The sequence below is a fragment of the Mauremys reevesii genome, linkage group 2 (assembly GCF_016161935.1).
Source record: "Mauremys reevesii isolate NIE-2019 linkage group 2, ASM1616193v1, whole genome shotgun sequence".
Taxonomy (NCBI): domain Eukaryota; kingdom Metazoa; phylum Chordata; order Testudines; family Geoemydidae; genus Mauremys; species Mauremys reevesii.
The window spans coordinates 153,018,707-153,043,686 of record NC_052624.1 but is presented as its reverse complement, the minus strand read 5'-3'; the positions used below and the strand labels follow the sequence as shown (position 1 = coordinate 153,043,686).

The 24,980-nt window shown below is 44.1% G+C and overlaps 1 protein-coding gene across 4 annotated transcripts in view; it reads left to right on the top strand.

Annotated features, from left to right (window-relative positions):
* Window positions 1-24,117, top strand: part of DPYSL2 (dihydropyrimidinase like 2) — a 100,727-nt gene extending 76,610 nt beyond the window's left edge. For 2 of the 4 annotated variants that reach the window (XM_039524186.1, XM_039524187.1), the window contains exons 9-14: window positions 9,032-9,188; window positions 9,436-9,577; window positions 10,634-10,804; window positions 16,334-16,513; window positions 18,502-18,679; window positions 21,189-24,117. In XM_039524186.1, coding sequence (XP_039380120.1) covers window positions 9,032-9,188; window positions 9,436-9,577; window positions 10,634-10,804; window positions 16,334-16,513; window positions 18,502-18,679; window positions 21,189-21,280 — 920 coding nt within the window. In that variant the 3' untranslated portion in view covers window positions 21,281-24,117. The remainder of the gene's footprint in view (window positions 1-9,031; window positions 9,189-9,435; window positions 9,578-10,633; window positions 10,805-16,333; window positions 16,514-18,501; window positions 18,680-21,188) is intronic. The other 2 variants (XM_039524185.1, XM_039524188.1) reach the window with 1 other exon arrangement.
* The last annotated feature ends 863 nt before the right edge of the window (window positions 24,118-24,980 follow it).

Genomic DNA, 24,980 nt, shown 5'->3' with positions numbered 1-24,980 from the left:
AGCCATCTTTTTCCCACGTCACTGAAAGCTGAAGTACAGTCAAATCCATTGATTGCATGAATGGTGACATAAGACACACGTCCGTTCCCCATTCCCTAGCTACGCTGTGCATGGGAACAAATCTCTTCTTTGGGCCAACTCCAGTTTTGAAATAGAATTCATCTACCCCAAGAACAGAGCAGTGTCTTGGGCACGTAGATGCAACCTCTGAGTCCAAGCTCCGCATTAGCACCCTGTTTACTCCAAGTGTTTGCTTTGCATCAGCAACGTGCAAAAACCATGCGTGAATCTGCTTCCTCGTGATCTGCCTCAAGTTCTGGTATTGCAGAATGGTTGTCTGGCACTACTTTCACTGCTCGTGAGAGGTTGTGAAACCCACCAGTAAGGTATGCTTCAGCACCAGGCAACAAACTCTGTTCACACTTCACGATCCAGTCACTGAGGAGGAAGTTTGCAATGTTAGATTTGTTCTTTGAATGTGATGAGCTCTTCAAGCATTGCTTTGGTAATAGTGTTAACACAGTGGGGTTTCAAACTTCTTGCATTTGGACATTCCTCCCATAGGCTCGCTCACCAGATTTGACTGAGTCTTTATCTGCATAGTTGTCACCAACAGCAGCAGTGAATTGACATGTTAGTCCAGGGATAATGTTTAGCAGCTGATCAAGCAGCTCGCCAAAAGTTTTGCACTTGGCAGTATCAGTGCACACCATCTGCAGAAGGATCAGGAGGTCAATAATAGCTAACGTTGGCTAGCTCAACCACTGACAGATTTTTCTCCAGCCAAGACAATGTGTTGCTCTTTTGGGTCTTTCCCTCTTCAACTTGGATGGATCTCTAAGAAAGTGGGACAGGTGCCAGGACATACTTCATCAAACCCTGGATATCAACATCTCTGCACTGGGCAGTACCTGTCAGCTTGCTGACTATCAATAGTTACTGATTGTGCTGTCTGCTTCTTCTTTTGTTCATCTGTTTTGTTGAGGTTACCAAACAATTTCAGATTATGCCTTTTTATGGGATCAAAGAGGCCTGCCTCACCCCTTTGCAGCCTATTGGTTTCAAGCTGCTTCATTCCTTGTGTGCCATTCTCTCATCACACACAAACTTCATGCAGTTTCAGGTGGGGGGCCACAGAAGATGTTGCAATGTTCACAAGCGGCTTTCTATTGTCTGGGCTTCTTCCAGGTTTAGTGCAACACAGATTTGCCATTCTTTCAGTCACAGCTTTTATAATATCTTGTTTCATTTGCAGCCAGACACTTTGGGGCAGCTTCTTTGTGGAGCTCTGTTGCTGAAGGCTGTATTCCACCCATTTGTTTGGCCAAAGTTGTTACAGCTGCCTTAAAATGTGCAGTCAGGTATTCCCCTGATCAGAGCCTTATCTTTTGTGCAAAGATGCTGATGCTTCCCATGGTCCTTGTTGAGAGACTGCCTTGTGGCCATATCATACCATACACCTCTGAAGGGTCTGGCAGTCCAGTATACTGCTTCTTGACTATTAACCAGGGCATGATACATCTCCTCCACCAGAAGTCTGGCTTCTGCTACATTTTACACAATCCCATCTAGCCCAATTCATATGACCACACTGGATATCAGGTGGAATCATCTCTGCAAATGTCTCAAGCTCCATGGACTTGTTATTGTCTATTTTTGCTGCTATGAAATCTATCCGTAAAAGGGAGAAATCTGCTATATAGTTTTTCCAGAACAGAAATATATCTAAACAGTTTTTTTCCTTGGGTAACATAAGTGTCCATGAGCTGATGGAATGATGGTTCATGAAGTGTGAAAGATCATTCTGTGCTTCCACTCTGGTTCCTATATGTGCCTTCTCCACATCTTCAAATGCTTTAGTTCATGTTCAAGCTTTCTCTAAGATGCATCTCTTTGCATCTTTTGGGAGAACATCGTTGTTGATGGAATCGCTAAGTTCCATCCATTTCAAGCAACTCATTGCCTCACTCATAAGTTTGTGGATTCTAACACCATGGTTATATGCTTCTCCTCGTAAAGCATGGCTGATGACTGAAGCATCATGGATGCTGACTTCCACATGGGTGACTTGAAACTCAATTTCCTGCATCACACTGCCTGTATGACCTATGAAATTCTTTGCATGATGCATGCCTTCCATCTCAAGGTGATCATTTTCAAATTCGTTTTGATTCGTCCATTTAATCAACTGTGCTTTGCAGTAGATTCCTTCATCATATGCGTCATAGGTCCAGTCTTGGCCCAGAGTGACACGTATCTTGAAAATATTTCATCGTGGCGTATACTGTGTTAATATCAGTTGCTGGTGCAGGAGTCTTAGGACTTTTTCTCAAATCTGTCCATGCTACAAATAATGATAAATATTTTGCATTATCAGTTGTATTTAGAAGCTTTCTACCAATTTCGGTCAAAATTAAACTGTTTCTTCGAGCTATGGTCCTTTTTGTGATAGAATTCCTGATAAGATTTAAACATTATGTGACAGAGAAAAACCGCACCATTTCTAGTGCATCTACATCCACTCTGGTGAGGACCACCCGATATGTGCCTAACGTGATAGCAATGACATTTTTCTAGCTGATGGGTTAGCCTAACTGATTAAGACCTGTTTTTAAATCTGGTTGATAGACTATAGAAACCACCTATTCATTGCACTCAAGCTGTTAAACAGTCTTTCAGTGGCTGTGGAACTGACCTGGAATTTGAACCAACAACCTACAAATCAAAGGCGCTGGAGGCTGTTACTAGTCTCCCATACCATCCAGAACAGTGGTCCATTAGACCAGTATCCTGTCATCTGACAGTGGCCAGTGCCGGATGCTTCAGAGCGAATTACCAGAATAGGGCAATTTATCAAGTATTCCTCCCTCTGTCATCCAGTCGCAACTTCTGGCAACTTCATTCAATCTGGGCAGAGCTGAAATTCCCCATTAATATTGAGTTTTCTGTTTCTGTAGACTCTCTAATCTCCTTGAGCATTTCATAGTCACTGTCACCATCCTGGTCAGGAGCTCAGTAATATATTCCTACTGCTGCTATACTGTGCCAATAAAGTATTATTCAAGCATGCAATTTCTAGTCATGGAGATCCTGTGATACAGTTTGATTCATTTAAGATTTTTACTGTATTTGACGCTACGCTTTCTTTCACATATAATGCCACTCCCCCACCAGCGCGACCTACTTTGTCATTTCTGTATATTTTGTACCCTGTTATTACTGGGCCCTATTGATTATCATCATTCCACCAAATTTCTGTGCTGCCTCTGTTATATCAATATCCTCATTTAATACCAGGCACTCACGTTCACAATATTTAAACTTCAAGCACTGGAATACAAACACTTAAAAATGTGTCAATATTGAATGGGATTCTTTCTGTTTGACTGTTTCTCTTCAGTTCCTGCCTGTACTTTATCAGTTTCTATCCTCTCCTGTTTACTAGAATATAGAGCATCCCCTCTAATAAATCCTTGTCTAAGCGATGTCTGTCCAAACCGTGTGCTCCTCTGCACCTGTCGACTTTCCTCCAGCCCTTAGTTAAAAAACTTCTCTACCACCTTTTTAATTTTACATGCCAGCAATCTGGTTCCATTTTGGTTTAGTTGGAGTCCATCCTTCTTCTGTAGGCTCCTCCTTTCACAAAAGGTTCCCCAGCTCCTCATAAACCTAAATCCCTCCTCCTAACACCATCATCTCATCCATGCATTGATACCCTGCAGTTCCTTCTGTCCAACTGGCCCTGCACATGGAACTGGAAACATTTCAGAGAATGCTACCGTGGAGGTCCTGGATTTTAATCTCTTACCTGGGAGTCTGAATTGGCCTCCAGGATCTGTCTCCTATCTTTCCCCATGTCTCTGTGTAGCTACAGTGCTCCTCTCCAGAACTTCACATAAGTCTGTCTAGATGTCTCATGAGATCCACAACCTTTGCATCCGACAGGCAGTTCTTGCATTTCTCCCAGTTGTAACAAATCCAACTATCTTTCTTTCTAATGATTGAATCCCCCATTACTATTACCTTGCTCTTCCTAATAACTGAGGTCCCCTCTCCTGGTGGTTTTGGGTGCCTGACATTTGGAAGGAGGGTCCCAGCTATGGGATAATTTCCCTCTGCTCCAGCTTGATGTTCTCCTTCGAGACTTTCATCGTTCTCAACAGCACGGAGGCTGTCAGACTGGGGGTGGAACCACTTTGATGTGTCCATGGAAGTCTCATCTATGTACTTCTCTGTCTCCATTAGTTCCTCCAGTTCAGCCACTCTCAAGAGCCCGTATGCGGTCTTTGAGGGCCTTGAATGGCTTGCGCTGAATGCAGACATATACCACCTGTCCACAAGGCAGGTAATCATATGTGCTGCATTTATTGCAATAAACCGGATAGTCCCCACTCTACTGCTAGACTTCTGCCTGCATTATTTTGACTCTTGCAGGGTTTTTTGTTTATTTTTTGTTCATTTTGGGGGTTGTGTTGTTTATTGGCCTAAGTTTAGAGTGTGTTTTTTAGGTGTATCTGGCTCTCTCACTCCTTCTAAACCTTGTGTACCACAAGGATACACAAAGATATTTAGACCCCTAATTTACGGAAATTAGGAGCTTAAATACCTTTGTGGATCTGGGCCTACGGATATTCTCAAGCATAGCTTTTATAGTGGTGGCTAAAGAAGCCATGAATTTGGGTATGTGCAAGAACAGACAACAGGGATTGTGAGGGGGGACTACAAGGAGGTAAAAAACCTTGTAAATTTTAGCTCAGTTTTGTGTCCCAGGAGTGGCTGAGCCAATGTATTTTTCTAGAATTGTCTCCCCCATTCCTTCTGCTTGCATTTAAGGGACATGTTAACAGCAGGGGGAAAAAAATGAAAGCATCCCCTCTGAAAGCTCAGAAATAAGCAATGTATAAATCTATTCTGGTGTAAAGCTGAAGAACATTTTTTAAAACACACAATCTTTATGGAATGTTATTGAAGTTGCACGGGGGCTAATAACGTGTGTACGGTTTTTAGAAAATACTATATCAGTATTAGCTGTGGTTAACCAGGAATCGAGAGCAGGACTGGATGTCCTCAGGGTTAGCTTCTGTTCTCAACTCTGCCACTGAGATTCACCAGGCAGCCTTAGGTAACTCACAGAGTCCTACATTTTCAAGAGTGGCCACTTGCGTTTAGCTGTGTGTATCTTTTCTTTGGGAGCCTCAGCACAAAATCAGTGGCCACTGTTGAAGAATATGGCCCTAATTATTCTGTGCTTTGCTTTCCTCATCTGTAAAGATGAGACATGCTTGGGGAGATCCTAGGCTGTAAGCTGCTATGTAAAAACTAGTAATAATGATTAATATACATAAAGGTAGGGAGTAAGCTCCTCTGGACAGAGACTGTGTTTTATACTCTGTTGCCCTGGATCCTGATTGGGCCCCCCGGGGCACTCTGTGATACAGATCATAGTAATTAGTGACAGCAGAAATTGAAGGGTGCTTAATACCGAAATAATAATGTGCATCCACAGTGCGCTGGGAGCTCCCCTGATATTCAATAAGGGACGATCCCTGCTCTGAGGAGCTTGCAAGCTAGAGCTTTTAACTCTGAACAAGGACCCCAAAGTGTATATCAGCCATTGCATATGGCACCACTCAAACGGAGCTAGCTCTGGCAATCAGCTGATGCACAGAGCACACTGAGGGGAGGAGGAAAGTTAATTGGTTCAGTCATGTAACAATATGGGGGAGGGATAGCTCAGTGGTTTGAGCATTGGCCTGCTAAACCCAGGGCTGTGAGTTCATTCCTTGAGGGGGCCAGTTAGGGATCTGGGGCAAAAAAATCTGTCTGGGGATTGGTCCTGCTTTGAGCAGGGGGTTGGACTCAATGACCTCCTGAGGTCCCTTCCAACCCTGATATTCTATGATTCTTTAAACTCACCTGTTCACTAGCTCCTCGGGTTGTTTAGGAGCTGGCTTTTTAAGCCTCTGTTTTCCCTGAGTTAGCTGTGGCCTCTTGTCAAGAGCTCCTAAAGGCATTAGAGATTAATGGATGGATGGCTGCTGCGTTGTTAGGAAGCTCTGACTCTTGCCTAGCACCCAGCCCCACCAACAGACAACACTACAATCTTCAATCAAGCAGGCACACGGCAAGCAAGCACACAACGAATAAGCTAACATTCAAATTCATGCCAAGGAACTCGTCGTCGCTCCTCACAAAACTCCCTAGGTTGCTGCTCCTGTTTATCTCTCAGTGGATCTCAGAGTGCTTCACAATCTTTTAATAGTACCCTTAGGAGGTAGGGAAAAATTATTATCCCCATTTTACAGATGAGGAACTGAGCCACAGAGAGGCTAAGTGACTTGGGCAAGGTCACACAGAAAGTTTGTGGTAGTGCAGGGAATTGAAGTGGTCTGACTCATCTTGTAGGAGAGAGCACTGACTACTAGGCCATCCTCTCTCTTTGATGGTAGCTTATGTACAATTCCAGGGCAAAATGTCATTTGCCCCTAGTAGGTGACTTTTGGTATAAGTTACACAGGCTTAAAAACATGGCATGCAAAGCAGAGTTACACAACAGAGAGAGGGCCACACAGCTGGCACCCACAACCCTGAGAGGGTAGAGAGTGAGTCACTGAAGAACATCCAGACAAATGAACAAAAGGTAATTGATTTCTTAATGGGGCGAGGGGGAAACAAGAACTTTATGTAAAGCCAGAGGCACATGGTGGCAATTGCATGGTGAATATTCCCTGCAGACACTGGCCTTGGCAGCCCTGCAAGATGAAAGATAGCTTGTGAGAACAATTCCTCCAATGTATTGGGTATAAACAGGCTTCCCTTTCATATCCAGCGTGCTCTTTGCCTTGTTCCAGTTTCGTGACCCCTGAACCTGTTTGCTGCGAGTACTCCCTGGCAGGCTCCTCTTCTGCTGGAGAATTGTCTCTTAAACAGTCCCAGTGACGGGGTAGGAGGCCAAGCCATTATGATCCACACTTAAGGCCTGTTCTCTGGGATGCACCTTCAGCGCTCTGTCACAGGAAAGTGGCCAGATTCGATGGTCTTTGCCCCGCTTTTTGCCTATTCTTGGTATCTGAAAACCCACGGAGCCCCAGATGCCTTCTTTGCACGTGAGTAGTAGCACAATAAGCTTGAATGCCACAGTAAGGGGTGCATTAGATAGAGCTCAGAGGGGTTCATTTGGTTAGTAGTTCAGTGCCACTAGCAGCTGTCAGGGCTTCTGAAGTTGCAGCCTCCAGTATGTGCTCTGTATGCAGACAGTGATAGTGGATCCCACCCATGTAAAGAATCATGGCCTGAAACATGGGCTGTTCCCGCCTGTGGTTAAAAATACTCCTCTAAAGTGGTCTTGTGGTTAAAGCACTGGATTGTGACTCGAGATCTGGTTGCATTTCCTTGCTGTGCCACAGACACTGGGGAAAACATCTTTCTTCTTTGTGCCTCAGTTCCCCCTCTGTAAAATGAGGATAATACTTCCTTTCTCCTTTCTATTTAGACTCTAAGCTCTTCCGGGCAGAGATTCTCTCTGTGTGTATGTACAGCACCTAGCACTATGGTCCCCACTCTGTTTATGACAGTGTTACTGTAAACATAACAAAATCTTCATTCTGCTACGTTTTTTAATCAGATCCCTTCTGATTTATCCCATAATGGGCCTTCAGACACTCTGGTTTTCCCCCAGCTCTTATTTGTATGGTCCCATTATGAGGTATCTAATAAACAGGCAACATTTGCTGCCCCAGATGCTCATCAGGAACAAGACCCTCACTGTTAACTCTCACATACTGAAAGGCAGACGTTTTCAAAAGTAACTGGTGGTGTTGGGTGCCTGACTCAAGTTGCCATAAATGGACCTGAGTTTCAGAAAATGCTGAGTTACCCACACTCTAAAAATCAGGCCCCTGTGAGGCCGTGAGGCCATAAGGCCTAGGGTGACCAGATGTCCCGATTTTATAGGGATAGTCCCAATGTTTGGGTTTTTTTCTTATATAGGCTCCTATTACCCCCTGCCCTGATTTTTGACACTTGCTGTCTGGTCACCCTAAGGCCTAGTGATAGAGCAGGGGACTGAGACTCAGGAGACATGGGCTCTGATTCCATCTCTGTTGTCACTGGGCTGCTGGGTGACCTTGGGCAAGTCACTTCACTGCTCTGTGCCTCAGTTTCCCCATCTGTAAAATGGATAATGATACTGACCCTTGAGAGCTCCTGATGAAAAGCTCTATGTAAGAGGTAGGTGGTGGTATCGTTATTAAGGTTTCTCAAACTGGGCACGCAAAATAACCAGTGGCTTGTGAAAACTTAGGTCATAGATAAGATAATGGCAAGCGGTGGTAGCATGAGTACTTCTGAGGGAGCTCTTAACCAGGCAATCTTGTCTAATGACGCTGATCTAAGCTGGTCCCTCGAGCATGAGATGCTGTGGAAATGGGAATTGTATGGTTGTTGTCTCATCAGCAAATCTGCATTTCATACACAGCACTGACCTCGTTTTTTACATCTTTTTTTTCCCCACTAGCAGGGTGCGGCCATTTGTCCATACTAATGAAATGTTAACATTTGAATACACTTCAGGATACTGGAGATACTGCAAATAAGGGGTGGGGTTAGTGGGGGGTAACAGGCAGAATTTTGTTTCAGATAAAATTTTTGCCCAAACCATAGAGTTTGTGTTGGTTCAGATTTCACCAGCCTTAATTTTGGGGCATTTATAGCACCTGGCCTCATATCATTTGTTGTAACAAATAGATTGGGTTGGGTTCTAACAGCAGGATAGAACGGGGCAGTTGCAATGCTGCTTCAGACCATCTAGTCCAGTATCCTGCCTCTGTCAGGGCCACTATCAGCTGCGTCAGAGGAAGATGTAAGAAATCCTGCTGTAGTTATGGGATAATGTCCCTAGGGGCAAGTTATCTCTCTGTTCTCCCTTAATTAGAAGGATGGCAGGGCCCCCACAGAGAGGTTGGAGATGCGCGTTGCTCTGCTGGCATTGTGATGCTTACAGCTGTCCTGTTGGTGTCTTTCTGCCCCATAGGCACCGTGGTCTATGGTGAGCCCATCACAGCAAGCCTGGGGACCGATGGATCTCATTACTGGAGTAAGAACTGGGTCAAGGCTGCAGCCTTTGTCACCTCCCCACCACTGAGCCCTGACCCGACCACTCCTGATTTTCTCAACTCCCTGCTGGCTTGGTGAGTAGGCGAGGCTGCGTGTTCATAGAACATGCTGCCTAAGCACGTTGCGCATTCTCTGCTAGTGGGTGGTCACCAAAGATAACTTCCTGGTGCTGCCTGCTAACAGAGTTTCAGCTTTAGCTCAAGGGGGGGAGTGCTGTGCGGTGCTGTGATGCAGAAGGTCCTGGGCTCTCTGAGGACATGAGTTGTTAATTTGCTGTGAAGATAAAGTAATTCCCCCCCCCCCCCCCCGTTTGGTTTTCAGCGGAGACCTGCAGGTAACTGGCAGTGCCCATTGCACCTTCAACACTGCCCAGAAAGCTGTTGGAAAGGACAACTTTACCCTGATCCCTGAAGGAACCAATGGGACTGAAGAAAGAATGTCCATCATCTGGGATAAGGCTGTGGTATGTCACTCAGGGGTCTGATTCCCATCCGTTCTCTAGTTGAGGAGGTCAGTTACATGGTTGGGTTACATTTTGTTGGGCCCCTCCTCTTTTTTTTTGATGCCACTGTTTAGCATCTAAAGAGGCCACTAACAAAAAAAAAGTGAAAGTGATTTTTAAAACAGAATCTAGTGAATGTTGTCTGCCTCTGTCTAGAGGTAGATCACCCACCTTTGCACCTTCCCACTTCTGGGCTGCAATAGGGGTGTGGAGTGAGTTATAGCAGCCCTTGCTCTGAGCACCCTTAATAGCTGCTTACAGGCTGCTTTGTAGCCTAGAAGTGCCAGTGTAGAGCATGCTCTGTGACTCTTCCTCTGGTCCCTTGCATGTCTCCTCTGGCCCTGCCCCAACAATGCCACTGTACCAGGGCTGCACAGGAGTTGAATGTAGGGCCCTAGGTATCCCTTCTCAGGGAGTTGAATCAGAGACTAAAAATCTGGCTCAAAATTCTCCAGCTCTCATGGAGGAAATGTAATTCTTTCCACCTGTATTCTCTCTGTGTTGCCTCTAATTCCTCATCTGTAAACTGTCTAATAAACTGATCCCACAGGCATGTTGGGTGCTGCTTAATATTTGCACTGCTATAGGGATGCAGTGTGGCCTAGTGAATAGTGCACTGGATTCAGACCTGGGAGACATAGGTGCTCTGCTACTGATTCATTGGGTAACCTTGGGCAGACTACTTGCCCTCCGTGTACCTTAGTTTTCCCATCTGTAAAATGGGGATAATAGCAGTGACTTTTTTTTTAAGTGTTTTGATAGCTACTGCTAACAAGAACAAGGTATTATGGCATTTTTACATCTTTGAAGGAAAGATAGTAACAGAGCTCAGTTGTTACAATTAATAAGTAATGTTGTTTGTACAAAGCCAGCCACCACCTCCATCCAATGGTAACAAATCTCTGTCTAGCACAAGGCCCTTAGGAATCTGCTTTCAGCAGGAGGTGCTATTAGCTAGTTGCTGTTAGTGCAGGTTTGTGCTTTGCTAATGCTGTGATTTCTTTGCTCCTTCACCAGGTGACTGGTAAAATGGATGAGAACCAGTTCGTAGCTGTGACCAGCACCAATGCTGCTAAGATCTTCAACCTGTACCCGCGGAAGGGCCGCATCGCTGTGGGCTCTGACGCTGACCTTGTCATCTGGGATCCTGACAGTATCAAAACAATCTCTGCCAAGACTCATAACATAGTGAGTACCTTTTGCAGCTGAGCCCTGCCTACCCTCCCTTCTGCACCGAGCTACAGCCGGCCTGCTCTAGTACCGTAGTCTGAAGGCTTCCCACAGTTAGGTCAATGGAAGAATTCTTCCACTGACAGTCGTATCTACACAAGGGGTTAGGTTGACCTAACTACAGTGCTCCAGGTGTGAAAATTCTCACCTCCCTGGGCAACATAGCCAGGCTGAGCTAATTTTTTTAAGTGTAGACCAGGCCTTTGTAGCTGAGCACTATGCATAGTGCGAATTCTAGTCTAGCTTTCTCCATAATGTGCCGTACAGCTCCCTCTGATCAAAGGGAATTGAGAGTGTTTGATGCACACCTGATTCTGATGCATGGTCCCTCCTTGGCACTCCAGGGGAAGATGAAAAATCTGCCATAAAGCCCCATCCTTCACACTTACATCCACTGTTACAATTACGCTCCTGTAGAGTCCTACTGAGACCATGCACCCCATGTGCACACTACCACAGCAGCACCCTGAGTGTGAAGGAGCAAATAAGTGTTTACTGGCCCACGAACATAGACTAGGAACACTGGTTTCACACTTAGGAAGCTCTGCATTCTGGGGGTCATTTTTCAGCTAATGATGCAATGTCTTTTTTTTGGAGCGGGGAGGAGGAGGAGGAAGTGTTCAGTTTAAACCTAAGATGAGCACAATTATGAGCTGGTTTTTGAGACTTAAGTTTTGCCAATGACCCCTAGTCATTATAGTGGGCAGAATCAGACGTCTGGATCCAAGCGTACTCTTGAACTTTGGAGAGTTTGAATGACAGATTCAGATTTTGCAGACTGAATTCCTCTCAGTTAAAAACACAGCCTAGTTTAAACCAGGAGCTTTCCCACTGGCCGCAGGATTTCTGTGCCTTGTGCAATTCAAATGGTTAGACTAGATGAATGAGAGTAGTTCCTTCTGGCCTGAAAGTCTATGGGCCAGATTGTCAGCTGGAATAAATCAGTAGAACTCTGACACTATATTAATTTACAGCAGCTTAGAGTCCAACTCCTTAAGTATGCGCTCCAGCAGTTGAATAAGTAGGTCTCATATTCTAAAGGAGACAGTGCAGACCACTATCAGCAGGCAGGGCCCACTGAAGTTCTCTCTGACCCTGCAGTACGGCAGGAGAGAGAGAACAACCACTGTGTGGGTCTGTTTACAACTGGTGTAGCTGCTGGCTAAAAACTTAGGGAATGTTTCCTTGGAAAAACCTCCTTGTGCTTTTTCCATGAATGGCTTTATTCACTCCACTGCTGAAGCAGCAAAATTTTCCTACACAGAATGGATCCCCTGGGTACATTAACAAAGGCTTTTAAAAAAAGTTTGGCTTGCTTTTGTGTTCCTTAACACTATCTAACTTGGTAAGTGGGCTATTAATTTCATTATGGTAGATGAAAGATCATATATAAAACAAAGCTTACAAGGATGGAGTGGAACAAGAGATGGTTATAAGGGGCTGGATCAAGTCCTGCTTTGGTTGGTAGCATCTGAAAATTCTTGCCATCTGATGGCTTTTTTTTGTCTATGTGATGCAAGTATGGTGGATTCCCAAAAGGCATGGGTCCATATTGCAAAACACACAGGGCCGGATTTTCCATTGACTTACACCAGTATAATCAGGATTAACTCCATCCAATTAGCCAGTGCCATCAGAGTTAGAGTAGTATACAGCCAGTATAGAGCAGAGGAGAATTAGACCCACACTGGAGAGAGTTTCAGAAGACCCAACTGATTTAGGAGCACCCTTGATATTCAACAGGATTTATGCACCTTACTTACTAGGGTGCACTTGTGAATTTCTGGCTTTGTTGGCTGTCAAGCACTCAGTGAGTGACCCTCTTCCTAAAGATCGCCTCTCAATATCCGCTTAAAGCATGTTTGTGGGACTTCCCTATCAGCCCTGCAGCTGGAGGACCTCAGGCCCACCTTCTTTAGAGGTAATTAGGTGTCTAACTCCCATTGAAATCCCTAAATCCCTTTGATAATCTGGACCGCATTGTCTCAGGGTGCTAATACCTCTCAAAAGCTACCTTTTAAAACCCCAAGAAAGGAGAGACTTAAACGGAAGACAAACAGCACAAACCACTAACTTGTAGGCAACAAATGTCTAATTTTCATGCAGGTATCTACCCATCCAGACAGAGATCCTGTCCCTGTCCAGATAGGTACAAGCAGTACTTAAAATAGATATTCATTTCTAAATAGCATGTTTATAGCCCCAAAAGTCTCCCAGGAGGCATTAATATTTTCTATATCACAATACCACTCAGAGGCTGCAGTTGGAGGATCAAATACCCCATCGTGGTAGGTGCTGTATAAACAAGAGGTAAAGAGGTGACCCTTGCTTTAAAGGCTTCTACACTTGGTTATAAAAAGATGGATGAGTGGGGGAAAAGAGGATGAGGTTGTAGGTAACTGCTGTGTATCATACAGGATTGTAATGCTCTTCTGTTGATCTTGCCCCTCCCAGTTGCATCTTGACATAAGACTAAGCTTTCCAGGTCAGGGACTTGCCCTACATAGCATCTGTTAGTTATTTTGCATCCATAGCACCTTTTATGATGGAGGCAAAAGTGATACAAGTGCAGAATTATTAGCATCCTTTATTTTAAAGGAACAACATTTTATTAAAAGATAAAACCAAAGCTGGTTTGAAACTCAAGAGAAGCTATTACGGCTGCAGATCCAGACCTAGTAATCATGGGGCACCAGTTTAGTCTGTTGTTTTTAAATGTTAGAGAAACACACATTTTCCAGGATTTCACAGCTGTGCCACTCTCTGGCAAGGAAACATTAAAGCTAGAGAGGGAAACTGTTGTGCTTGGAACTAACCTAATTCCTGTGCTTTTATCCTAGCTCTCTTCTGGGCAACCACAACATTTTTCAGACTGGATCCCATTTGCTTTTTGATTTAACCTCCATTCTAATTGTAGTGCTGCAGTCAAACCCACCCATAGTTATAACACACTTAAGAAACAGACTACATCATTAATTCCGCAAAAGTGACTTGGAGCAAGTTGCTATTCCCTCCCCCCCGCCCCGATGATCACAAGAATACCTGTTCCCAAATAACATATTAGTAAAGCCCTTCGTGCCAGTACAGGTAAAGGGTGGAGCATATACCAGTGGCTCTTCTGTTTGTTGTCTCCTCCCCAATCAAATATTTCAAATCCCATTAATTGAGAATGTGCAATCCTATTAGAGTAAAATAAGATTGGCCTAGTCCCTGACTCAACCAAAATGTTGACACAAACACCATTTTGTAAACCTCAATTTAGCTTTAATCTAATTAGGATTAGATTTTTTTTTTTAAACCATCTCTGAGCAGTGTATGTATGCTTCTACTCTATGTATTAGTGCACATGGTTCATTCTTAAGCGTTCCATATACCCAATAACTGAACTTAAGCCATTTTATTGTCTAAAGACAAAACAGTACAATAGGAAAGAGTGACATCAATGTCCTCCTTCTGGGGAGCAAATTCTCACAGCCTGTTCACCTTATACAGAAGATGTGCTTCAAAGATACGCATTTCTGCTAAAACAATAGGGCTTTTCTCTCAGTTCGAACCAGTAATGGGGTGCACTCCCCTCTCATGAGTGCCCCCTTGGCCAAGTGTGCACACTTGCACACACTCTGATTGTCCCTGCTCTGCCCCATGGCTCCCTCCCTGGAGACAAAGTCTTCACCCTCTTGGGGCTTCCTGGCTACAGCTCTCCAGCTGAGCCACTACAGTTCCATTCCCCCTATGGGGTGCCTCAGTGTCCAGGCCACTTCTCCTCAGTGGCTAACGGACCCAGGCCCACTCACTACTCCAGGTCCCAGCCCAGGGACCCTCTAGATCACAGCCGTTTGCTGTGTCCCTTTAACTATGTCACACGGCTTCTCTAATTCCCTGGGCCACATTTTCCACCCTTACTTCAGGGCCTTGTCCTAATGGAGTTCCAGCAACCAGCTCAGGTCTCCTTCTTGCTCTTCCTGGCTTCTGGCAGTGCTGCCCTGTCCAGGGTTCTGTAGCTCCATCAGCCAGCCACACACCATCCACACTCCTACAGCTCCAGCAAGGAACTGAACTCTCTCTGGCCCTGCAGCTCTTCTTATACCAGGCTGCTGGGCCCTGATTGGCTGTGTCCCACACAGCCACTCTAGGCAGCTTGGAGGACCATCTCCACTGCCCTTTTTTGAGGTGGGGTGTGGCAGGGGGCCTCAGAGGGTTGGTGTACCCTGTCACAGGGCCGATTGGCAATAATAGAATACAAATATGATTACTAATAATGCATACAATACTCTGAGCATAAAGCAAGCTGTTATTTGCTTCTCTCACATGATCTTTGTCTTTTATTCACCTGTACTTAGAATAAAAGCTTGTTCATGTTTGATATATGAGGAGTATTTCAGAGGGACTGATTTACTAAATATTGTTTATTAGGATAATCCCTCAGGGCCTTATATACCATTTAATTATATCCAATTAAGTTTAAAAAACCCGTGAAGATACCAGGGATTTCTGTAGCTAGTGTAGGAAGGTCTATCCTGGGCTAAATCAGGCAGGATCTGGTTTGAAAAAAAAAAAAGTGTCTGAATGAAGATTTTAAAATGCAGGACTTAATCTATATTAGGATGGTACCTCCGGGCCCCAGATAAGATCAAGGCTGCATTGTGATAAGCACTGCTCAAAACACATAGTAAGAGAAAGTGTCTGCCCCAAAGAGCTTACAGTCTAAACCAACATGACAACGAAAGGGAGAGAGGGGAGAAAAAAAAAACTTAAGAGTGGGTCAAAATAAAACATGAACATTTTGTAAAAAATGTGATCCTGGCATTTTTAAATTGAATTTTTACAAGCAACACTATTTAGCATTCCCATTTTACAGATGGGGAATGGAAGCAAAAAGAGGGATTAAAGTGACTTGTCCAGGTGACAGGAGTCTGTGGCAGAGCGGAGAATGGACCTCAGTCCTTCAGAGTCCCTGTCAAGGGCTGTAACCATGTGCTCATCCCTCTGTTCCACAATGTGGAGTCAGTAGGAAGGGCTAGTACTCAGCACCTCTGAAAATCAGGCCTTATAGTGAATGACTTCCATGGGCTTTGGATCAAGCTCCTAAATCCCTTTGTCAGCCATGGACTAGGCCCCTTGAGGATCCAAGTCTAAGAGGTTAAACTATAGTGCATCCAAGTTTGAACTTGTTGGCATTTGTTCATCATGACAATTTGTGCCCCATTGCGAGTTTTGCCGGTGTAAAGATTGAGTAAGAACTGAGTAAAGACCTTAGGATTTAGCCTCATAACAGCATTAATTACTATTGCTTTTATGTCACCACATATATTGGGGCGGGTGCATCAACATGGTCATCTCTCTCTCACCTGAACGCTAAAATTTGGGAATCAGCATGGGTTGTTGTTTCAAAAACAAAGTGGGGGAATTCTAACTAGATGATAGCCTAAGACGTGGCATCTTGCATTGGGATGAACGTTTGATCCTGATGTCGTCTTTTTGTCCTAGACTCTGGAGTACAATATCTTTGAAGGCATGGAATGCCGTGGGTCTCCATTGGTGGTTATCAGCCAGGGAAAGATTGTGTTGGAGGATGGGAACCTCCACGTAACTGAGGGCTCTGGACGATACATCCCCAGGAAGCCATTCCCTGACTTTGTTTACAAGCGCATCAAGGCAAGGAGCAGGGTGAGTATGTCAATGAATGCTAGTTAGCTCATGAAGTGTCTGTTATGGGGCTGGTAGACAGGTGACATCCCCACCCCACTTCTTCTGTAGAGAAAACAGTGGGTATTGTCCAAATTGACTTTCTTCCCTGGGTTGGCTTTTATTTTCTAAAGTAACTATGTAACCTAAATAACCTCAGCCTGAGCTAGGCTATCCCTGCAGAATCTTTGTCTCTGCTCCTAAATTCCCTCTGTCTTAGAGGGACGGACAGGAGTAATAAGAACTAGTAAGAGCCATTAGGTCTGGTGGTCAGGGTGAGTCAACAAAATGACTCTGCAAGGTACTAGCATCTTGTCACAATAGGAGGAAAAAATAGTGTTTAAGTTGATCGTCCAGATAAATTTACACTTTTAAAATAAAACTAATTATGCTGTTTGCTTTGTTCCCTTTGCGTTTAATAGATCTTCAAACAATGAAACTAGGCTAATCACACTTGTTTCAGGCAGATAGTTTGATTCTCTTGCGATTGGGTTTGCAGCATTATTGGTTTAAATTAAAATTTTTTGAAAGATTTAAATTTAGTAAGTTTACACTTAGGAAGGAAAAATCAAATATACAACTACAAAATGAAGAGTAACTGCTAGACAGTAGTACTGCTGAAGAGGAATGGGTGTTAAGGTGGATCACAAATTGAATGGGTCAATGTGATGGTTGGGGGAAAAAAAGGCTAAAATTTAGGGGTGTATTAACAGAAGTGTTGTATGTAAGACATGGTTGGTAATTGTCCCATTCTACTCAGAAGTAATGCGAGCTCAGTTGGAGTGTCATGTCCAGTTCTGGGTGCCACATTTTAGGAAAGATAGACAAATTTGAGAGCAACAACATTGATAAAAGGCAGTGATCAGTTGTTCTCCATGTCCATTGAAGGTAGGACAAGTAGTAATGGGCTTCATCTGCAGTAAAGGAGGTTTAGGTTGGATATTAGGAAAATCTCAAAGATAGTTAAGCTCTAGTATAGGCTTACAAAGGATGTTGTGGAATCCCCGTCGTTAGAGGTTTTTAAGAACAGGCTGGACAAAACACCTGTCAGGAATGGTCTAGGTTTACTTGGTCCTGCCTCAGTGCAAGGGGCTGGACAAGATGACCTCTCAAGGTCCCTTCCAGCCCAACAGTCTATTATGAATTGAAACAAATATAGTGAGAACATTTCTACTTTTGAAAAACAGTGAACTTAGTCTGAGGCTAAAATTTGAACATTTGTTTTAAAAAGGTATAAAGCCAAAACTGAAGTAATTAGAGAGATCCTCAGCCAGTAGAAGTCAGCATAGCTATATTGAAATCAGCATCGCTATATAGACTTACAACAGCTGAGGATCTGGTCCCTAGAGTGTTTCAAAATGGACCAGTAGTGTAATTGTATGTATAGGTTAATTTGTCAACATCTTTAAGAAGGGAAATATTACACACTGTACTGACATATCTGCAACACTGCCCTCTCCTGGATAGAATCAGTTGTTTGCTTGGGATTATACTTCGTCAAAGTATTCATTGCAAGCGATACTCCTTATGAAGAGTGACTGTGTTTTGAAATGTTGATGGGAAATAATTAATTTGCAGTGCTTTAAAGCCGATGGATTTATACGACTGGAGGCTCATGAGGATTACTATGGAATCCCATGATTTTAGAATACCTTGGTCACCAGAAATATTGATTTCCCTTCCAGGTCTGGTTGACCTTCTCTCAATTAGTGAAATTACAATCAATGCAAAAGAAGTTATTGCAGCTGGAGGGGCAAAGGCTGGTCTCCCTTTCACTTGTGCAGTTGAACAGCCATAGTCCTCAATCAACATTAGCACCATGCAGAGGTGCAGCTTTTACATTCTAGTGCAAAAATTGAACCTTGAATCAAACATCTTTGACTTGGTGACATCTGGTCCCGGTTCAGGTCTCTTCCTAACGCTGCCTTTAGCTTTACTGTTTGGAGGCTCATTGCTTGTGTTTTCTCCAGCTGGCTGAGCTGCGGGGCGTCCCCCGGGGCCTGTACGATGGGCCCGTCTGCGAAGTATCGGTGACACCGAAGACTGTCACACCAGCATCCTCTGCTAAGACGTCTCCAGCCAAACAGCAGGCCCCACCTGTCAGGAACCTGCACCAGTCTGGATTTAGCTTGTCTGGTACATACTTATGTATGGCTAAATTATTACGTTGAAATCTTGGTTGTTTTCTTGTGGGGCCGTGGGTTCGGTTGCAATAACAAAAGAAGGCAGGGACTGGGAGGGTTCATTTCACAGAAGAAGAAAAAATCTGGATAGAAGCCCTCCTAGAATTCTGATTTATTTCAGTGCCAAAGCAAAGGAATCGATATCTCCATCCACTTCAAAGAGCAGGGCCCCAACTGGGATACAAGTTAAGTAGCGCCATTGTAGAGTTTTGCCAGTTGAGGATCTGGCACTTCGTCTATTTCACTTTTTATCTTGCAGTATCTATGGCTGAGGTTTTTCAGCCGTGAATAGCTTGGCCAGAATGGGAGACATTTACACAAGCCTCCTTTATGGATCAGGCTTGAGTGGCCCAAAGACAGGGAGCCTGCGATTGACATTCAGGGCCAGATTCTATGGAGCCATGCTGGTGTACACCAGATATGTGGGATCTGGCCCGTATAGTGCAGAGCGAGGCGGTTCTGTAGGGCATAGGCAGTTTTGTGTAGCATCACAGGATACTGCAGAGAGACTGTCTGTCCTGAATTGAGAAAAAGAGGGTTTAATGGTGAAGTATGAAGAGACAGTGGCTCAGTGTCTGGGAGACAGATCCAGAGAAGGGGGGTAAGGCTACCTTACTGCTAAATTGAGAGCTGCTCAGGAAGTTCACTTTTTCTGCATGGAAGATCTTTGATTAAAGCCAAAACTTATTCAACTTTTTTGGATTTGTCAACAAAATATATTTCTTTCCAATGAAAATCCAAAATGTTGACAAAAATGAGGGGAAAATAGAGAAAGTTTTGATTTTTTTGGGGGGGGTCTAGGTCAGTGACTAGTCCAGAGAAAGCCAAAATGAGAGGAGTCAAATAAGAGTACCTACCTAGAAGGCCAGAATTGTAGGGTGGACACTGGAGCAACTCAATGAGAAAATAGGATGGGTTTGAACTTGGAGATGTAGTTATGGAAACCAGAGGGCAGTTCTGATGAGACAGCTAGGAAGTTCATGTTGGCTGGTGCAGCAGCGTGCAGCTACTTTGGTTCTACTCCCTGAAGCAAAGCAATCACCTGACCAAAAGCAGTTTGGGCTGCCTGCAGTTGAGGAACGCATTTGTTTTATTTAGAGATATGCATCTCAGAGAGACTTGCAGTGCTTTTAGCGAACTTGAAAGCAAGCATTTAAAAAGTTATTTCAGTACTTTCACATGGTCCTAGTGAAACTCACTTGTGGCTTGAGGTTCTCAGCATAGGAAAGTGTTACACATCTCTCTCATTTTGTGCTTAAGCAATAGGTTGAGGATCAGAATGACAATTTAATGAGATTCCTCCTTCCACAACAAATATGACAAGGTCTTCCACTAAGTTAACTTAGCTGAGAGGAATGGGTGGCCCAAGTGTTTGATAAAGGGCTAGTAAGCCAGCAGCATGCCTCAGCAGAAGCTAAAACAGGGGAAGCCAGGAGAGGGATTTTCCTCCCAAAATGATGATTCCAATCAGCAATTAAACCAATTTAGCATATGTGGGGGGGGGGAAGACTAACAAATTTCTCCACTCACCAGCCTACCACTTGAAAACTTTCTCAGTCTAACCTAGCCCTTTGTGATCACAAAGAACCATCATAACAGTGTGAACCGATGTGGTGCCCCTTCCCTGAATCTGCAGGCAGCTCCAGGGCCGCTGCTGCTGCTCAGAGCTTCCACTGAAACAGTAGCATAGTCTTGTCTGTTTTTAGTGTTGCTGTTCTGCAACCCAGGGGTCAGTCCTATGTCCAGCCCCATTCTATGGGCACAGAGCCGTAACTTCCTGCTAAGCAGTCTACCCTGCTTTACATCCCAAGAAGCCAATTTAGAGCCCTTCCATTGAGCACCTGATGCAGCGAGAACAAGTGAGCTGAGGTTAAAGATCTTGTTCACTGTGGGCCAGATAGTGTTCCCTCCTTGTGGCACGGGGATAGAGAACCTCTCTTCTAGGCTGGCAGTTCAACCTTCTGCTCGCTCCCCCACAAAGCCATTAGCATGGATAGCTGGTGGCCACCAACCTACCTAGAGGTCTCAATCTAATCCACGTCTCAGGACCCACCATCCTAATTAATGGGGCAGCCTCAGCAGAGAAGACTAGGACTCACTCCACTAAAGAATGTGCTACACTTTCCAGTTCCAGTGCTGGTCCCTGTGAGTTTGGATTAGAGCAATTCAGCAGGGCATGATGATTCCCCACCTTGCAGAACAGCTGCCTGTTTTGTGATTCCCCAAGGCAGGAAATCAATTGATTTCCATGGGAATTAGGTGCCTAAATACCTTTTTGAGGAACTGAGACATAGGGCCTAATTCAACCTGGCCTAAGAGGCTATTATCAATTCCAGTGGAGCTGCATCCTTTTAGACCCAAGGGCTGAATGCAGCCCATAGACAGCAGGCAATGTCACAGGTCTAAGTTACTGCTTTGAAAGATACTCAACTCCAGCACTGCACTGACATGGCCTCTTCTCCCTCTCCTTCCAGGTGCACAGATCGACGACAATATCCCCCGCCGCACTACTCAGCGCATAGTGGCGCCGCCCGGCGGACGTGCCAACATCACCAGCTTGGGTTAAGGAACTAACCTCTCTGAGGCCGCCTAGCGGACCAGGGGAGGGGGCAGGGTACCTGGAGACCCTTTTTGATTCTTTTAGAGCCTGTGACGGTTACTGCGGGCAACCAGTGTGCTATGGCGCCACTTTCAGTCCCCTCAATCCATCCTCCTCATCGTCACCGATCCCACTCAATTCCCCCTCTCCCCGATCCCACCACAGTTAAAGAAACAAACCCTATTTGATACGCTGGACATGCAAACATTCAGTTTAAAGAGAGTGTTTGAGATGTGGCCTCTGTACCCATTAATCATCTCTCTTTTGACAAAGGAAGGATAAAGTGAATTTCCCGGGAGCTGCCTTTTAAAAAAAATTAAAATTGCTTTTCGAGACGTCCAACACAGCAGTAATTCAGGGGGTTTTTAAACTGGATATTCCTTAGGGTCCTGACCTGCAACAGGACAACTAAATGGAGGGCAGACGAACACAAGTCTAAACTTGTATCAACATTCTCCCCCATCACAACCATTCTGTGATCTCACTGGGTATCTTATTACAAATAAGAACCCTGTGCTAGAAATTGACAAGATGCATCTTACCCAGTTGGGTTGAGGTTGTGTGGTGTTTTTCCTTCTGGATTTTTCTGCAAATTAGATCCTTGAGGAAATTTAAAAAATTGAGTACTTTTTAAAATGTTTTGTACCATTGTGTTTGCAGAGTCTCATCTCAGAGTGGACATCCCTCCCCCATTCTCTCTTCCCTTCCCCAGCCTCATTCATGTCCTAGCTTTGACCATCACCATCACCATGACCACAATCATTTGGTTGTAGGAGTTCATAGCATCATTTCAGCAAGCACTTGATACTTGTGTTAGTTCATGGACACTTCTGGGCCTCAAAGCGAAGCTATGATCTCCCTCAAAAAGTCTCTCAGGTCCTCAGCAGGTGTCAATCAGCCTAGTGCCATTGAAGTTCACACTTAATTGACACTAGCTGAGGATCTGGAACAAAGTCCCATGAAAACCTTTCCTCAACAGGCTTTTCATTTGGGGAAGTGAAACTTGCTAAGCGGAGGTTTTAGTCAATAAACTAGGTTAATTTGGCAGTATGTTAAATTCAATAGCCACCCCCCGCTTTGATGACCAGAAAAAAGGTAGAACTCACAAGAGCAGTCATTTAAGATGGACAGAAACTTCGTTAGTATCGTGTAAAGACCCCTTGTGAAAGCATACAAGAAAGGGCTTACCAATGACAATTCCAGTTATAGGGCCAGAACTACAGCTAGTGTAAATGGCAACTTTGTGGTAGCTATGCTGATTTACATCAGCTGAGGATTTTGCCAGTGATTTGGGACATCGTTATACAATAGATCATTGCACAAGGGCAAATTTCATCCTGCCAGAAACACCCAGGAAAAGGCCTATATTTAACCCACCCTAACTTAGAGTCAGTGGTAGTTATCACTCCTTATATACTAGCTAAATCCCATATAGAGATTGCTTAGTGACTGTGAGCTAAGGCCCAGATCCTCAAAGGTATTTAGGTGCCTAACTCCCATGGAAATCAGTGAGCGTTAGATGCCTTTGAGGAATTGGGTGCTGATCCTTTAGCTCAAGCGATGGATGATCCTGGTTTCAGATCCAGATAGCAGTTGGTTCACATGCATCATTTCAGTCCTACTCAAGCTGTATTTTGAGGGCTTGGGGCCTTGGGCTGGTTCTTTGCACAGAGGGTAATCTTTCACCCATTGTCACAATGTTTATCTTCACTGCCTTTTTGTCCCCTGCAGCATTGGTGGAGCCATGGTGGTCCCAGGATATGTGGGAGACAAAGTGGATGGGGTAACATCTTGGTCCAATAAAAGATATTACCTCAGCTACCTTGTCTTTTTGTCCCCTGGTATTCAGTGGTGTCACCTGCTTCTTCTGTTTGTATTTTTGCATGTGTATTCACTTTATTTTTCCATGTTTTAACTCTTAAAGTGGTGTTTACAGGTTCTTAAGGAAAATAGATATATGCAGGCTTTTAAAAACTAAAAACCAAATCCGCTTTTGTAAAGTATCAAAGCTGGGATTTTCCAGTGATCTTAAAGCAGTTTAGGTACCTAAGTCCCATTGGATCTCAACACCTAACTCCTTCAGGCTCCTTCAAAAATATCAGCCTTAAAAAAAAAAAAAAAGGACAATATGTTTTTGTCCAGCCATGTTTGATTTTGGTTTAACTCTTGGGTCTTTTGTTTTTCGTAAAAGAGATTGCACTTTTTTGTTAAAGTAATCAGTAAAACCTAATATATATTACAGCTATTTTTTCCACCTGTGCTTTGAAATAAATTGGAACAAGTTGGGGAGAAAAAAGAAACAGTCGTTTCAATTCTACGAAACATTCGCAGCTCTTCAGTATTCACTTGAGTCTTCCTTGTTTTTTTTCCTTCACAGACTGACTTTCAGATAGTTTTGTTCATTCATTACAAAGGAAAAAATATAAAGATTTTTGCAGGCTATGTAAGCATGTTTTTCTGTGGGAGCTCATTTGCTTTGTGTCTGTTTAATGAATGTCATATGTAAATGCTTAAAGAAAAAATGAGACTGACAATTAACCGCAGTGACTTGAAGCTCTAAAAATAATAAACAATGTAGGATTTAATACTAGCTGGATTTTAACCCTTGGATTTGTGATTGTGAACTATGAGAGGAGGAGCTGTAAGTGCTAAAGATGATCATGTGTGTAGACAAAAAGTACTGATATTTGACCATTGTCTCAACGGCAAACCCCACCCCCCAAAGTCTTGTGTTTTATTCCTTACAAACTGTGTTATATTACCATGGGAACGCCTAATAAAGACAAAATGTTGTGGTTCCACTAGGTGTATCTGTGTCTTGAAGTGATCAGTGTTGTGAGAGTGTACGTGGGGTTGGGGGGAGGGAGGGGCGGCCCTCAACTAGTATAGATCAGCATAGCTCTGTTTGACATCGACTGGTTTACAGCACCTGAGAATCTGCCCCATCCTACTCATGCCTTGAACTTGCTTGTCACAGCTGAAGGGAGCCTGACAGATGGAGTCCTAGCCAACAAGAATTGCCAAAACAATCCATCCTGCTGGCACTCATTTTGGTCCTCTCAATGGCGAAGCCAAGGATTGATCGATCCATGGAGACTGAATCTACCACTCTCTCCTAAGAGGCATGTGAATAAAGGACAGTTTGCACCACTGCTCCCTGCGCCGCTCTACTATAACGCCTCTGTATAACTAGTGGCCTTGTCTCCACAGTGCTTGAGCCAGCCTCTTTCACAAGCAAATTCACACCATATTTAAGAGACTTTTCAGACCAGGTGTCTGATAAACACAGCATCTGGCAAAGCAGAGAAGTGTGAATTCCCACTATAGTTTGTCTGAAAACAACACCTTCAGTTTACATAGTTAAGCAGTGACCAATGATCTAAAGCAATCAAAGGGGAACCAAAATGATTAAAGCTGTTGGCACAGCTCTCAAGCCTCCAATGTGTGCCCACTTAGACCGTATGCGGGATAGACACAGAGAGAAGCACCCACACAAAGAACTGAGTTAGAATTGGTCGGGAAAATGCCGATGAACCATTTTTAATGGCATTTGCTGATTTGTCAAAGTTGAACTGTTTTGCAGAGATGCTGCAATTTCAAAGTTGCAGTAGAACTCAGGCAGGTTTCCAACAGGCAAGTTGTGAAATCCCTCTGGTTCTGTGCCAGC